Source organism: Anarrhichthys ocellatus, unplaced genomic scaffold (assembly GCF_004355925.1).
Source record: "Anarrhichthys ocellatus isolate YVR2014 unplaced genomic scaffold, GSC_Weel_1.0 scaffold79, whole genome shotgun sequence".
NCBI classification, from domain to species: Eukaryota; Metazoa; Chordata; class Actinopteri; order Perciformes; family Anarhichadidae; genus Anarrhichthys; species Anarrhichthys ocellatus.
Window position 1 is genome coordinate 633,072 of NW_022280109.1, and position 17,890 is coordinate 650,961.

At 42.0% G+C, this 17,890-nt stretch overlaps 1 protein-coding gene across 2 annotated transcripts in view; it reads right to left on the bottom strand.

Annotated features, from left to right (window-relative positions):
* Window positions 1–17,890, bottom strand: part of lrch4 (leucine-rich repeats and calponin homology (CH) domain containing 4) — a 47,348-nt gene that overhangs the window by 15,892 nt on the left and 13,566 nt on the right. For both annotated transcript variants that reach the window (XM_031874258.1, XM_031874257.1), the window contains exons 2-5: window positions 4,591–4,735; window positions 3,521–3,650; window positions 3,285–3,390; window positions 1,128–1,374 (exon numbers count right to left, since the gene is read on the bottom strand). In XM_031874258.1, the coding sequence (XP_031730118.1) occupies window positions 1,128–1,374; window positions 3,285–3,390; window positions 3,521–3,650; window positions 4,591–4,735 (628 nt within the window). The remainder of the gene's footprint in view (window positions 1–1,127; window positions 1,375–3,284; window positions 3,391–3,520; window positions 3,651–4,590; window positions 4,736–17,890) is intronic.

Below are 17,890 nucleotides of genomic sequence, written 5' to 3' on the forward strand. Positions count from 1 at the left end.
CACACACACACACACACACACACACACACACACACACACAGTTACATGGTGGTTCATTAGTCCAAAGGGAAAAGACTGGTCCGGATCAGACTCAGAGCTCTATTGTCTAATATTATCTCTGTTCTTGGTCCTGTCTATTACATGGAAATGGCTCCCTAGGCAGCTCAAAGGGGTCCATTCAAGTTTACCGATATTTGCTAAACCCTGCTTCCTCTTAGTTAACCCTTTCACTGTCGTCACTCATCTTCCCTTTTCCTATTCTACATTTACTGTAACTCTTGCCATTCATCCTCTCACCTCATGGTCACTTCGTTCCTATTTTGGCAGAAGAGTGTGTGCATGTTGTGATGGTGAAAAATAGTTATTACCACAACACCATTATCCTTTAAAGACTCGTTGTAGTAGCTACCGCTATCAGTAAAAAAAGCACTTATGTCCAACTGTCACTTAAATAAATGTCAGCAATGCAACACGTTGCCATTACCATCAACACTCTTTCTGAATTGTGTTAATGTTGTAGTCAGGTGTCAGCTACCTGCTTTACTGTCAAATAAAAAGGTACAATACCTATAAGACTGAAGCCACTTTAGTTTTTACCATCCGTTATTGTGAAACTCAGTCTGAAGCAGAATTGTGAGGACAAAAGCACTGGCTGCCTTTGATTCCACGGTCTATAAACCAACCCACTGAGGTAAGATCCCATGACTACACAGAGAGCCTCCATGAAACACTCTCCTACTAATAGTTTGACATTCTATGAAACAAGCTGATTTTCTCTTTCCGAGAGTGAGATGAGGCGATCTATATCAACGTATGTTAAGTAGAGCTCATGAGAAGGTTAGCCTAGCTTAGCATGAAGACTGGAAGCAGGGGGAAACAAACATGTACCTACCAACTCCTCTATAGCTCCCGATTAATACGTTGCATCTCAATCTCTCAATGGGTACACAAACATTAAAGTTCAGAGGTAGAACTATTTTTTGGCAGACAATAGTTTATCCATCCGCCCAGCACTTCCATGAAGCATATCCAGCTAGTTGCCAGACAGCTTCTGTAAATGAGTTTGTTTCATTCTTTCTCCTACTCCTTGACCATCTCCTCCTCCAGTTACTTGCTCCCTCCCTCACCAGCTGTTGAAGCCAGTGGGCCTCAGGTGCCTCTCCAGCTCCTCCTGGCTCCTCTTGCAGGCCTCCATGTTGAGGTACTTGAAGATGTGGTATTTGCCCTTGGAGCAGATCTGCGCAGGCGGCATTTGCAGCGGGTTGTTGTCCAGCAAGATGCTCTGGAGGTGCCGGAGGTGGCGGTAGCACAAGGGCACGTGGGAAATGCGGTTGCAGGACACATCGAGCCGGACAAGGGGGAGCTCGGATATTTCTGGGTGGTGCAAAGAAAAGGGGATGTTTCAGGCTCAGGGTCGTTTGGGCCTCAACTTGTTGACACTTCACAAAATCTTCATTTCTTTTACACATACCTAAACCCTAAGATTATGACGACACTTGACTCTTCAACTCATTTCTGTGATTACACTTAAAAGAGTAGTGTGTAGGATTTAGGGGATCTATAGTGTGTTAATCACCTGAAACTAAGAATGGTTGTTTTCGTTTTGAATGAGCCCTTCATATCTACATAGGGGACGGAACCTCTTCACAGAGTCCGCCATGCTGCACCACCATGTTTCTACAGTAGCCCACAAAGGACAAACCAAACACTGGCTCTCGAGTCTTTCCCATTTCTATGTTACCTGAAGGCCACCGTAGTTCTCTACACACTTGGAAAGGGAAGAGTAAGTGGAGGGGTATTCAGTTGGATGCAATCTGCAACCTCACCGCTAGATGCTACTAAACCCTACACGCTGCTCCTTTAAAAAGTGAAGGTTTTCTTGTAGACAAATAAAAGTTCTGTTACAGTCAGTTTCTCACATTCATTGTGTGTACTCTTGAGGTTTAACAAACATTTCATCCTTCCTGCAGTGTTAGGCACTGCCTGAGGAGGTCATCCAGGATTCATAGAACAGTAGTTACATTCATAACTCATTTTTACTTCCTCATAAAACCTTTGCAAAGCCAACTTAAGTATTTTAAATTCTGCATTGTTAGAGTACATGTTAACTCACTTGCAATCTTCTTTTTTTCCCACCTTTACTGGCTCTATGCTACATTTCTTTCGCATTACCGCCACTTATTGATCGGTAGAAAAGTGTGAAACAATTGGCAGGAATGAGTGTGAATCCTACGATACAGACAAGAACGGTAGATATCAGCAGCACTTCTAGAAACTACAGGTTACCTTTTAACTTCAACTTTCTCAGTACAACTTGAATTGTGATTTCAACTTCTTCCAGTAATTGTTTTTCTACTTCCACTTTAACTTATGTCAGTATTTCAATTATTTGTAATGTTTCAGCAACTCCTGCACACATGTTTCACATTGAAAATCTTAAAAGTCCTTTCCAGGTGGGCTGTTGGATGAGAGGGTTGAGTTTCATTGACCGTAGCCTAAAAGCAATAAACAAAAACAAGCAGAGTGGAGGCTCCTGGAAGTAGTGAGTGGAAGTTTGCTGTCAGGCAACACAAAGTGAGAGCAGCCGTGCTGAGCCGTTTCTGTACAGGTAATTCCACTGCCCTTCATTTTAACACGCCTTTATTTGTATTTAAGGCGTAACAGTAACAGTTTATATTATTTTAAACACTATTTCAATCAAGTGTCAGGACAAATATGTCCATCATATTCTATAACAGCTCTTACACTCTTCACTTTAACCAGTACACATAGAGACAGTTTTAATGTAACAATGGCTAGATCTCCATGTAGTAAATACTTACAGTACATCATACAATACAATTCAAACATGAACACATTTGAATTTATAAAAAGCTGTTGCCAGCATCTCCTGTCCACTGCTTCTTGTCTAATGAGGCACTAATGGTGTAAGATCCATTAGACTTGCAATCAAAAGAAGTTCAATACTTCTAATGTCAACAATCGATAGCTCACAATAATGATGTAATTACCATCTAACTTTTAGAGAGTCTACATTACAATCCATAATGTACAGAGAGCTATAACCTGGTTAGGGTGTTAGTTAACTTATTCTATTGCTATAGATGCGCTGATTCAATGATACACTGTGTAATGGGGTCTGGACTAAGACCCTGCTGAGGATTCTGGGGTTAGTTGGGTTCATAGAGGAGCAACATGAGCTGAGCTGGTCACACTGGGGGTTTTAAAGAGATAACTAGAGCAGGTGTGCGGTCAGTGGATGGTCGAGGATGTGGTGTCTTTACCTTCAGGCAAAGTGGTGAGCTGGTTCCTCCTCAGGTTCAAGTCCCTCAGACACTCTAGCTGGCCGAGCTCTGCTGGCAAACACTGCAGCTCGTTACAGCTAACATCCTGAGAGACAGTAGAGATAGTATACTGTCATTGGTCAGTGTGCGATCTCTGTATTCAGTCTATGACGAGGCCTCTTGATGAGGTCTATACACAGAAAGATAGTGTTGATGAGGTTGTGTGTGCATCATACCAGCTGTCGGAGGTGTGTGAGTGAGTATATGGAGGCGGGCAGTGAACACAGCTTGTTGTTGCTGACTATGAGCACTCTCAGGAGGGGAAGCTGGAACACAGACGAGGGTAAACTGGACAGAAGATTACGACTGTGGAGACAAGAGCACAAAGTGAGGTCATTCAGGGGGCGTGGGACTGACTGATAGTCAGTCACTCACTCAGTCACTCACTCCAGATCACAAACTCAATCACAGTGAATTGTTGTCACAGAGCGAGCCTATAGAGTATGTGCAGCTACATCTAGTCGTTGGTGTCTTTGTATTGTGCAGTACATTTGATACAATTTTGCTGCCTGTATCAGCCACCTGGAGGACTTCTCTGGTCTCCTAGCAACAGTGTTGTAAGACTGTTTGGAAAGGATTTGTGCGGCCTGTCTTCATCTCCACCATAAACAAACACTGAAGCTCAGATGCAGTTCTCGTGTATTTAGAGGCCTCATGCACACTGTGTCAGTGTTGACTCATGTCTTTGTGGTGTGTTCAAGTACAACTTTTAAAGGATAATCACAATGTATTACAACTTGGGATTTATTCATTTGAGTTTTTACAGACCAACTGCCTGGTTAAACTTTGACCTACATTTTGGATGCACTAATTTTCAGCTTTTCCAAATGAAGTATAAAGTCTACATTAGTCATCCCCTACCACCGCAGCAGACTGCTACAGAGCAGGAAACCTGTCTACAGCGCTGTGACTAAACTCAATGATTCAGCTAAAGAAAGCCCAATAATAAATTACAAAACACTTTATAGGTTATTATTGGTTCTTCTTGTGTTTATTGGTACCTTCATTTGGCTCAGTCTGTTCTTTTCTCATCATTCCGCCACAAACCCCCGAAAAACATACTGATTTTGAACTTAACTGCTGATCGAAATGATGGACTTTATCCATCAGAGGAGCTGAGGAGACGGAACCATCGGTGTGTGACAATGTTAGTTTGGGTGCGTCGGGTCCGTTTTTAACAACTGTAACTCCACAAACAATAGAATAAGAGGAATAGACCTGGACCGTGAGCGTGGTGTTGCCTTACCTGAGGTTGAGGTAGGTGAGGGCCTGGAGGTTGCCCAGGCTGGAGGACAGTGAACGCATCCCATTGTGGTAAAGGCTCAGCGTCTCCAGAGAGATGAACTGACAAAGCTCCTCCGGCAGCTCACACAGCCGGTTCTTCGACAGATCTGACAAGACACAAAATGACCAAACGTTAGACTGGTCCATCAGTTCCTATAGTGTTCACACTGATGCCGCACAAAGTAAAGGAAGACATCTGTTAGTAGACACTAATGACTGAAAGAATAATATTCAAGGTCTACCGCTAAAACAGAATTGGAGTCACTTGATTTAGAGATGGGAATTACCAAAAAGCTCCTGAAAATGATAACTACAATTGTTTTGGGGCAGAACATTTTGCAATATTACAATTTGATATTCAAACTCTTTTTGATTTCCGGAGCGGAATTTCTGGAAAGTTCTGGAAATTCTTCAGATAGAATGAAGCTTGTTTCGTTTTTTTAAAAACTTAGATGCACGGGTGTTCCAGGGTGTTCCAGCTGTCTAACATGCACACCATGTACTGTAATGTACTTCCCCACTTCGACCCATCGAAACTGTTGTTCCGTGTCATTCACCTCTCTCTCCCCCCTCATGTTTCCTGTCACTGTCAACTGTCAGATAATGGCAATATGCCATAGAACTAATTATATGCCAAAGAATGAGAGCTTTCACCAAAATATCTAACAATAAATAAATCCCCTCAGTGCCAAAGACTAAACAAAGGACAAAGAATGGAGGTTGATGGAATCAAAAACAAATGTGTCCAACCCCCACAAAACAGACTTCGAAAAGCCTGAAGTTAAAGGGTTAACCAAGTCAGTTAGTGTTGGACTTCCATAGCACTTTTCACAAACTCAAAGCAGCAGAGGCTGATATATCCTGACTAAGTGTGGGTCAAGCACAATCCTACAATTCCCATGACACCCCTTGATAGAGCATCTTTTGTTCCAGGTGTCTGTCTCCTGACATGTAATGCAAGCTTTCTGTGATCACTTCGTAGGCCGACCTTAACCCAATGACACCAATCCCATTCTTAGTTTGGTTTTACATTCTGTGTAATCTTGTGCCTTATGACAGCATGAACACCATGAGCGAGGAAGCCACACTGCTGTGGCAGAATCTTGGCAAAGCGAACAGTCGTCCACCTCTGACCAGACTGGGTGAGCGTTTCCATCAGCAGCTGCTGCTGCTGCTGCTGCTGCTGCTGCTGCTTCCTGCTCTCTGTCCGCAGAGGGACTGGATGTGGGCCATTCTTAAAGGATACGTGAACACCAGTCAATTAAGAATCCAGATGAACCATCGCCATCAGAGCAACGATTTTACAACTTAGCCTAACATAAGACTCTCTTTGGGAGAATTCTTTCCTTTTGCTCTCACTAGTTTGCGTCTTGTTGCCATGATAGTTTGGTTTAAACTAGATCATCCCGTGTACACACCTGTAAATGATTCCACCACAGCCCGACTGAAATGAGCAGACTCGGATTTACCTTGCACCAATTTAGAAATGTATTTTTTCAGAATAATTGGGATTAGATCGTAAATGAATTCTATCAACAATAATACAATGTTTTTGAGTTTTCAGACCAATGATTACTGTGTTTATATATTCCTGGGTGAGACCAAAGATCATTTTCCTGCCTCGACTGGACAATAAAGTTTATTCTATTCAATTCTCTAGTTCATGATATGGTGAATGCAATGCACTTCCTAAAACTGGAATCAACTATTTTCTGTTGAAGTAAAAATGTCAGACAATGTGATGGTCAGTTTATTTTCTGCCATTTTATGATTAATCAAGAAAACTACAGATCAATTCTCTGATGAAAATAATTGTCAATACTTTTCTGATTTCAGGCATGAATCACTTCAGCCCTAAAAGTACAAAAGAAACATTCTCGAAGTTCTAATCCCGTCTCCATCCATTATTTGTTCAATAATCTCCGTTTATGCCACATCTTTTTTTTCTCTTCCTGTTTTTTTTCCCTCAGGTTTTCTTTGTACGTTCATTTTTAATGACTCCACCTGCACCAAGAGGTGTTACAGTAACCCATCCAATCAAATGGATTTGGGACGTACTATATATAATAGGCAGGTGTATATAGCTGGTGGGTTGCAGCAGCTAGCAGAGTGTCACCATGTTTGGACATCAGCATTGTGGTCCAGTTGATGGATTTCTTGTGGTCCTCCTCCTGATCTAACAATGCTCCACATGCTCCCTGAGCCACGCCCACTTCTGAGCAATGGAATCCATGCACGATTTCTTATAATTCTTATAATCCGTTTTACTCTGTAAAACATCACTTTTCTAAAGAGGTTCTAACTGCTATTTCACAAGGATTATGTTTTAAAATGACCTGGTTGATTTTGAACATCTCCCACCATCTTCTCTATTTTCTGTCCCACTATTTTCTTTCCTCTCTCCCTCAAAAGTCTCCTACCTTCCTCCTCCCAAACTTCCCACTATATCATGACTGAATTACTGAGCGAGCATTGACCCGTCATCAACTTATCCTCCTCTCTGTATCACTTGAACTCTACTTCACGCCGCGTGTGGCATAAAAGAAAAGTGAGCACTGTGCAGCAGACACAATGAAGCATCAATAGATGGTCTATAGAGCTGCAGTGATTCCAAAAAGCCCCATTAGCACGGAGCGTTCACTGGCAGCAGCATGAGACACAAGTCTGTCAATGGCAGACTGCCCAATGGCTGTTTATTGATTGCTGTTGGAAGCAGCAGGGCTGGAGGAGGCACTTCCTCTCTTTGTTGTAGAGCGTATATATGGGGGCTTTTATTTTGGAAGAATTAAGCTGATGAATTCACATAGAAAGAATTCTATGACTTTTGTTACTATCCAGTCAGATGGGCTGATAACTATGGGACACAGTCACTGATAAGACATTAGAAAGACATGGTGCAGGTTCATTCTATAGACATCTATGGTAATGTTGAGTGAGCCATAGCATCAAGGGCTTTCCATCAGGACCATTGTTTAAGTATCCTGGATTCAGAGCAGAGTTTGAACATCCTATTACATTTGAAATATGTTTTCTTTCTGGCCATGATCTCTCACAGGATTCAAAGTTTCATGAACACTTTCCTGAGGAGTCATTAAGTTTCTTTATCAACCTTAGAGCTGAAACTATAAATCCATTAGTCTCTTGACAGGAAATAAATCAGCAGTTCTTCTGATAATCGTTTTTAGTAATATTTTTTGCAAAGATGTCTAACATTGATTGGTTCCAGCGTCTCAGTTGTGAGGACTTGCTCATTGTCTCTGTCTCATGTGATAGTCCAGTAAACGTTTTAGGGTTTCAGACTGTAAAGCGATCTGAAGACATTTTAGGGGATTTTGATGGCCATTTTTCACTATTTCCTGATATTCTAATACAAAACCAATAATCCAAAAAAGAATCAACCGATTAATCAACTATGGAAATAATTATAGTAGAAGGTTTTGTTAAAAAGAAAAAGAAAAACTATTTCAGATCTCTAAAAATAGCTGAAACCTTTACATGGCCAGAATAAGAGAGGGGACAGCAGTAAACAGCAGTAAACTACTAATCCATGTTCCACATTAATGTAGGAGTGAACAAAGAAACCAGACCAAGGGTTTCACCATCAGAACCATTTCACATGGCCTTAATAAATACAGACGCGTGGTTCAATGAGTGTTGTGTGAGCAGTAAACGTGAGAGGCTGGATACTTTACAGTAGCTCTACAGCCTGATCTCCCTCCGTCCCCACTGTCCCATAGCTGGAGGGGAGCCGTCTGAACAATAGATGGGGGTGGAAGTAGTAATGTGTGTGTGTGCCTGCTCTGGGGGATGGAGATGTTATTTCTTTAGCCAAAGACAGCCAGATATCTGGGAGCTCAGGTTTGGTTTGAAAAGGAAGAGATGGTTTGGATGGAACTTATTGCTGCTGTAAAGGTCTTTGACACACACACACACACACACACACGCACACACACACGCCTTCAGTCATTCCCTCACCTTCACCAGACATCCTAAAGCTATTCTAGCTTTTATCTTAACCTTAAACCCATGCCTAACAGAATTGGTGGCCCATATTTGGTCTCATTAAATACAAAAATATAAGAATACACACACAAAAGCAGAACACCGCCTTTCCCTGCTGTCTTTATTTTTATTTTTTTACCCAGGAGGCATTTCTGCCCAAATGTCCTGGTAGCCGTTGTAACAAATCCAGACCGACTCACTACGAGCATCATGGGAGAAGCATGTGCTGCGGAATGGACAGTGGGCTGCCATGAGACAGCAGGACGCTGGCTTCAAACAGACGAGCTCTGTGGTTCAGAGCCAACTCCGTCAGCTCTACAAAGCCGCATGAAGAGGAGGGCCAGCTGATCCTTCCGGTTAAAGAGCCGACTCACACTGGCCTCACTTTGTTTCAAAGTTGTCCACATCCAGCTGAGACGTTCACAGCTGGCGTTATAGTAGTGACTAACCATATGTGATTACATGCGTCTTCTGTGGCTTCAAACAGGGGATGGTTGTGGCTTTGTTCCCTCAGCTCAGAGCCTGGTTGATTTGTCATAACGCAGGGTGGAAAACACAAAGACACAGGCTACTTGTTAGAGGCTGAATCTATGGCCAGTTAAATGAGCGACGAAAACATTTCCAAGAACTTTCAACAAATAAGGGTGATGAAGACAGTCAGATGGGATTGAACCTTCAGGAAATAAATCCTGCAAGTGGACCTCGCATGAACCAATGACCCGCGCTCACATTTCACTGAATGCTGGTTGGGTCTACACATGGGCCCTCTCTGACGCTAACAGAAAACACCTGCTATTAGATCACTGTGTTGCAACATGCTCAACACGTTTCAACCCACACAGCAGTACAGCAGCCATCTGTTGATGCAACTCTGAAGTGAGTGTCAACACAAGCCACGCCCACGCAATACTACTCAATCAATTTATGATAAATTACGTTCATATTTTTTACTTCCCAACTCCGCCTTCTCTAATTCTAATCCTCCCTCTATTATGTGTCATCAACATTGAGTGACGATATAGCGTTATCGAAATAAAACCTAAGCATCAAAGTGCAGTCTTGACGTTGGAAACAGATGGTTTGACAATCCCGACCCAAGGTCCACTTACTAGCTTTTTCCAGACCTTTCGCCTGTGTCACATGGTCTTCATCGTGGATGGAGCTCAGTTGTCATGAAGAACAGCCTGAGCTTCTCCAGGAAAAATGGGCATCCACTGATGAGGACCATGTGATACAGAAAAACAAGCGGATGAACCTTGTTATTGGAATATTTAAAAACAGGAACATGCAACTGATTTCACTGCCTCCTCTTAAACCGCTTTTTTAACCTTAAATGTGCAACCTTTCCAAAAGATTTGTAGAAACAAACTGAATGTGTATTAACCGTCACTGTGAGAGCAGCTCTTACATCCTGAAAGAGTGTCGCAGGGTTTCAAAGGATCAGCGGAGCGAGCAGGATTGGCCTGTGAGAGCACGGCACTGTGTCCAATTACAGGTCAGCATGTGATGGAGGAGGATTCACTTCAGCCACTAACGTCACTGCTGACCCACTGACCTCTACCTCTACACACTGGTAAGCAGGACTTTAGCAAAGTCTCTTAACACTTGAGGAAAACCCCATTACAACACGTTGGAGAATTCGGTGTGAAAACAAAGGAAACACAACAGCAGCAGTCTCATATTGCATAAGCTGGGGCCTCACTCGGGCACTGTGACATCATCACACAGGTCTTCAGTCTGCTGCTCCAAAGTCTCAGAGACTACACTTGCACAGTTTCACAAGTTTGTGGATTATTTGCCTACTTATTCTTGTAGACTGACTGTTCAGCACTTGTTACACACAATAACACAGATATCTTATTTTCCTTTCTACAAGGAAGTGTTAGAAGTCTTCATTAGAAGTCAATAGAGCTCGTGCAAAAACTGATGTGTGCTCTCGGGACAATTAACACACTAATCTGTTTGCAAATCTCATTACCTTCCTGGCACAAGACAGCTCCTGTAAACTGTCAGCACCTTAAGAAGCTACAGTCTTCCTGTTACGGGCCTCTGAAGGCCAAAACAGATGCTTAACTGATCAACCTCTTGTTGCCATGGCGTCGTTTGTGGTTGGGTGTGGTTCAGTGCATCACCGATACATTGCGGTGCTGATCGAGACACGCTAATGATTAAGCTCAGTGCTCACACATCTGTGTCACTCAGAAACAAACAGAATATCTGAATTCACTGACAGTGCTCCGTCCTTCTCCCATCAACCTCAGAAGAGTTAGTCTGCTTTTACAATGTCCCCATCAAGCTCCATAGGTCTGATCAGATCACTTACTATCTGCTGATACCAAGGCCAGTCCAATGAGGACCTCAATGACACAGCTGCACACTCAAGCTACATCCTGACGAAGTGATACAATCAGAAAGAAAAGAAATGGAACCACAGAGGCTCAGTATACATATTACACAGAATGAGATGTGTAGCAGGAGAAGATATGCAGGCTGGATTCAAATATGATCTGAAGCTGAAATAACATAAGATTAAATTGTGGGTGTGAGAGAAGACGTATCACTCTGTTGGAGATGTTGGGCCTACAGAAGCAGGAAGTAGAGCAGAGAGATCTTTAACCACACTACAGCAAAGTTTGATCCACGTCTGTCATCAAGTTACTCTCTGTAGTGATTAATATGACCAGCCTGTTTGTCCTTGTCAGCTAAAGATGAGCAGCTGCTCTTTGGTAATAAGGAAGAGAGAGGGGAGACAGAAGGTTCAACCACATCTGCTCACACTAAAAGAAGGAGAGCAGCCCGAGGTGCTCGAGCTCGCTTTATTCATTCTTCAGACAACTGCCCAGAGTTGTATCAACGCCTTTAACACAACCTAAAAAATAGGTCGTATAACTAATAGGTATTATTAACCTCAGCACTGTTGCAATGAGCTGTAAAATACTTTGGGATGTTCCCGTTTGTGTTCTGGTTATTCTTGTGTTTTCCCACTAACCCAAGAAATGCCATGAGAAACAAGAGGATATCAGGTGTCTGACCGGCTCACCTGCTTTAGGGTCGGGACTGACTTCTAAGGAGCATTATGAAAGCATCAACAGTCTGGATTTTTCCATGACGGACAAAGAAAAAGTAAAAAAGAGTGGGTGGTTTATGTTACATGTGAGCAGCTGATGAAGATCTGACCAGAACTGGAGAAAAGGAAAGCAAATGCATGCTGCTAAACTCTTGCTTTCCTCCCTCAACCCTGGAATGCAAAGAAGAGTAGTAAAGGGACAAACAGACAACCTCTCTTAAACACCTTAACCTTGCTGAAAGCTTGTAGCTAGAGCGTGTTCACACTTGCAGATTTGAAAACTCACTCTTCTGTGATTTACCAAATCAATACTTTTGAAAGTGTTCCGATTGGTGTGAGTTCATAAACTGTACCTCAATCCATCCTCACAAACCGTGTGGTGTTGATGAAGTACTAACAATGTCATTTCAGAAGCACAAGCGTGAAAGTGTATTCCATGTCACACCCCACAAAGAAACAGGGACCCTGGGCCTCCCTGTGAGCACAGAGGCAAGATGAGACTCTACTCATATCACGTTGTGGAAAAGAGGGGTGAGGTTTGTTTAAAATAATAAAAAAAATTTTAAAAAAAGTTGCAGAGGGGGGGGGGGTGATAATACCAGCAGGAGAGCATGGACAATGGAGCCGAGGAGCAGCGAGAGAGAGGGTGACAAACAAACAAAGAGGCCGACCATGAGGAGGCCAAGACAACAAAACCCCCGAGAGGAGTGACTCAACAAAAAGAAGAGCTCTTTACTGGTTTAAGTCCTCGAGGCTGAGGGGCTGCTGGGAAAGAGCCACAAAGAACTGAGTCACAGGGAGAGCTCTATGGGTGGCCCTCAGACACCGTTCTGGGATAATATGCAACATTTTCAGATTTAAATCAGAGATGCATCGATACCATACTAATATCAAGCGGATACTCACTCAAATAGCTTGATCGGGTATCTGTGATCATTTGGCAGATCTATTAAATTCATTTCTATAGATATACACATTATATACTCAGATCCTAATTGTTGTTTAAGTTGACCAATTTGTTGCTGTTTACACTTGTAATTTCTGTATATTTTGAAGATTTTACCAAGTTGCTGGTGTAGGATTTTTTATTTTGAAAAATAAGTAATTCAGTAAATCTATATGCAAGTATTTCTTTGTTAAATTTAGTTTTACGAAGTTAGTAAAGCAATGTTTACGTCAAGCCTGACATTTCGTCACACAAAAAGAATGATCGCAGTCTCTTCACAGTGTTAATTAAACACTGGGATCAAACCAGCACTCAGTATGGGCCCACACACAAAGCCCAGGGTTAGATATTGAACTGTGCATCCATAACTTTACGTGACGTGTCAAAAGCGTTTCCCATCAGCAGCCCGTAGCCATTTTGGTGGAAATGAACGGTTAGAATTTTGAGTAATGAATCTGCTCACTGCTCATTTCAATCTGTCTTTGCTCTAGTAGACAGGCAGCTTATGGTGGCTAATGTTAGCTAATGTTAGATATTGTGTCCACTTCATTGTGTATCCAATATTCATTTTCTTTTAGCTCATCACATTTGTTCGTCGCTGCTAAATGCTAATGCTAAATACCATGTGTTCACCAGCTAGTTGGTAGCTAGTTGTCGGTCTGCTGTGTACAGTGGGCTGATCCCAGCTGTCAGCTGCTGCTGGACACCAGGGTGATGAGAGTGGTGAGAGTCAACCAGGAAATGAACCTGTGTACCTTAAAACCAAAATAAAGAACTGACAGCCACAAAAAAAGTGAGACAAACTGGAAAGTTCATGATCATTATCTTTGGGTTTGTTGCCATCAGTCATCACATTCACACTATACAAACTCATTTAATCCATTGTTAGTATAAAAATATTGAGTAGTGCAGCTTTAAGGTGATAGCGGGCTTTAAAGAGGAACTACGCCCTTTTTCGAAATTCATACAAATTATTTCTATGGTCTAAGTACGTCCAAAAATATTAGTAAACATGAACAACTCTCTCCCAAATCCCAAAAACTAGTGTTCTAAAACTCCCGACTGTTCCCCTACACACTTAATAATTAATACATTCATAAAAACATGTTTTGAATCAGCGTCTTTCATTTACCAGCCACACCTTAACTAGAGCGGTAGAGAAGGCCTGGAGCCGCCATGCGGTCTGATGCTGTTTGGCTTTATTTCACAATGTTGCCAATGACAACACAAATCTGTGTGTGCCGTAAGACAGGATGTGGTGGTGTTGATTCCTGTTACAGTGTTCGTTACAGAACGGTAGACAGAAGCTCTGTTGGTACGTGTGTGTGTGTGTGTGTGTGTGTGTGTGTGTGTGTGTGTGTGTGTGTGTGTGTGTGTGTGAGAGAGAGAGATAGCTGCTCCTGGACACTATGAGAGAGTCTACATTTTAATCAGGGCCAGAGGTAGGCGTCACTCTGTATATTATCACTTTGTAATTTTTACATTTTTCAGTGGCAGATTTTCACAATCGGATGAAAGGAAATATTTGGTGAAATGCACCTGTTGACCTGCCTTAACCAGACTATCAATATCCTAACTATGGAAACACATTCTGCAGCTGTGATTAAAAACATTGTAAATTCAAAGTTCACTTCGTAGCTCATTTAGGAGATTTCTAGCATATCTACCTATTAAAAAATACAAAAGAATCCCTTTACGTGGTTGGAGTGTCTGAACATCTGGTGAGTCTTTTAGGCACTACCACAAACTATTCAACACCTTAAGATCTCTGCTGGTTCACACTAAAGACCAGACCTAGCCTAGCTTAGAGCAAAGACGTGAAGCAGGGCTCGGCATGCTGTACGACTTGAGAAATTGATTTTTTTTTAATGTTACATTAAATGCACAAACATAAGCGGTGGTAGAAGTCAGACTGTTTCTCCTCAGCCCTTTCTTGACAGACAGCTGCTGGCTGAGTGACTGTGTGCTGTTGTGACTTCCTAAGCACAGTGACTCAGACAGACAACAAGACACAACATGTGAACAAGGTTGTTTTGGGCAATTCTATCAGTTTTGGTGGAGCTTCACTGGCAGAGTCCCCCACCTGCCAGTCTTTGTACTCAGCAAAGCTAACCGTGTCCAGCACCCGATGGCTGGTTTTAATGGAAACGCACTCTTTTTCTAAATGCAGATGTGCTCCTTTATTGCTTTAGGCTAAGCATCGTCCAGCCACCATGTTTGTTAGGGTTACGGCATACTTCCTTCTCAAAGCAGGTCACAGGAGTAAAGATGTATTCATTTCCTCAACAGAGGAGATGGAGTAAATCCTTTTTCTGATGAATTGTACTTGGGAAATTAAGTCAGACCTGATTCACTTGCCCCCCCCCCCCCCAGTCCGTCTCCTCTCCCCTTCCCTCTATCCGCTCCCTCCTCTCTCTTCCTTCCCTCCTACAGACTCTCGTATGCAAAGCTCAGTGTGTTCATGCAAAAGGAGAAAGACACTCAGAACTCCAGATGACACCAAACCAGTACACAGAAAACACGACTTGCGTTGTCAGGAAAGGACAATCACTCGAATAACTAGTCATTTAGAAAGTGCATTGGGCCCCAAATATAAAGGAATAAGTTGAAATATCCCTGTTAGCTGACAGAAGGCACCACACTGCTCTGTCCCAGGAATTATAGCTTTGTAATTTAAAAAACACACTGAAGGGGGAGGAAACTATGGAGTGAAAGGTGAGAAACAGATTAAGCAAATGGTAGTGTTCAAATCGTCATGGCAACAGGCATGTATGCACACTGCAGTAGTGTCAAAACCAGTTACACTACAGAACAGAAGACACAGTCAACAGGATATGTATTTTTTAGGGCATTTCCAGCAAGCTGCCTCGTTCTGGAGGCTTGTATGAGACATTAGATCAGCTATAAACCGTGAGATGACTCAGGTCAGATACAGCACTGAAAGGGTTACAGTGAGTTAGGTTATGGTGTTATGGTTAGGAGGAGGGGGCCAGAAGCACATGATACATAATCATCTATCATGACACGGTGAGCTCTTCCAGAGTTAAGGGGCCACGCTACCAAAAACTTTGTCCCCGTTATTTGAGTATGAGGGACACCGATGACCTCAGACACTGAAGTTTGGTTAGCTTAGCAATGCACTTTGTGGCTTGAAGGTAATTAAGACCTTTTCTGTGTGGGTGTGAGAGAACAAAGCAAATCTTCTTTCCCACCATAAATACATTAAGGTTCAAGCTCTTCACATGTTTTTATAATAGCTGGTTTTAGGAGGGGCTGCAGCCCCCTCAGTGCTCCTACTTCCCACGTCCATGCTGTGAAACATAAGAAGAAATATGTTTTCGTGCTATATTCTTTTAAAAAGGTCCTAGAAAATAAATTGTATTTGTAACTGTATTTTCATATGCTTTACGCCCATTTGATTAATACTTTTACACTCGTGCTACAATTTTGTGGCCTGTGCTCCAAAACTTTCAGTCTTCGTAGCACCAGTGCTATGTTATCATACAGCACTGACACCCACCCACTGCCTCAGTTATGGTCTCTACAGAGTCAATGGAAGTCACCAAACCAAGTTAGTAAACTAATGTGACCACAGGGTAGGAAATTTACACATTTTTTGGGGGCAATTTTTGCCCCCAAAAAAATAAATATAAATATACTCAAAATAATAAAATATACGTATTTAGGCTTACAGTATACGAGCAATTGTCATCAAATGGCAATAATAAGACTATTAGGCAGTAGTCTACAGATTCAAAGTGTTTTCTTCGATTTTTTGAACAAAAAACAAACAAATCAGATCATATTCAATTTTATTCTTATTTCTTTGTTGTCAGTTATTGTTATTATTACATTTTTTACATAAACAACTATTAACAGTTATTAAGTCAACGATGCCTTGATTACATATTCATCAGTCATTGTATGGAATTATTGAGAAAGATATTTTTGTAGCACCTCAAATATTGTGATATTACCCATTTTTGTCCTGAACATATGCATTAGTCATTGTGTGGAATTGTTGAGAAAAACATTTTTATAGCACCTTAAAAATTTAAAAAATGTGCCATTTGAAGGTACAAATTCAGTTCAGAGTTTTTGCTCAGTAAAATATCTTAATTGACTGTCAGTCAGGTATTATTCATTTCCAGCAACCCTCAAATCAAAGAATAGACACTTTATGCACAATGTAGGTGTATTTTCCCTTTAACTCACGAGATGCAGGTAGCATGTTTTATACTTTGTGAATATAATTCATTTAATCTCATATCCATTATGCAATATGTGTACTTTGTTGGCATCTTATTCTGAAAACTGGATGTTCGTCTAAAGAAACCGGATGTTATCCGACGTTAATCTTTCCGTTAACTTTCAAAGTCCTTCGCTCGCTCCCGATCTGTGCCGTTTGAATGAGTTTACCGTGAATGTCAGCATATAGGTGCACTAAAATGTAAGTGTCTGCTGAGTTGACCGCAGTCACAGGTCTGATTAAGAAGCGCTCCATTTATTTATTCGTTTAGAAAGTTAGGGGGCATTTTTTGCCCCTCTCCTAGTGATATCAGAGGCAAAATTATATTTCTTAGGGGCAGTTTTGCCCTTTGCCCTCGTGTATTTCCGACGCTGTGTGACCACCTTATACTCACACAACCTAAAAAGGCAGAAATTGTGTAGTCAATAGTACTACTTTAACTGCTACTACTACAAAAGTGCCACTTTATACAACCTCCACTCACAATGTAGGGTAATGAACATGCATTCAACTCTCATTTGACCCATGTTAAGCAGACTGCCACCACGGGTTAATCCCTGGTCACCACAGTGTGCTCCCCACACACTGCTGCTCCATTATACTACACTTTGTATAAATCTGTCATTAAAGTTAGTGCCTGGACTTCCTGTATTTGGTATGTTACAGCAACATCCTCCATCTTCGGAGACTGAGAGGAGCAGATTGTATTCACTGAGATGGTGCAGTAATGTAAAGCGAGCTCTAAAGTAACTAAGTACATGCAGACACATTGCCATTTGAACCCCTCCGAGGCCTTGTGCCTCCTCCATCGTGCTCAGACTTCCTCTGTGAATCAGCCATCTGGACACCAAACACTGAGGGACTTAATGGAACTGCTGGGTTACATAAGACAGGCAGGGCCTGGGCTTTCATTATTCACCAGGCAGTCCACTCCACACCATGAGATTATTTACACACACACACACACACACACACACACACACACACACACACACACA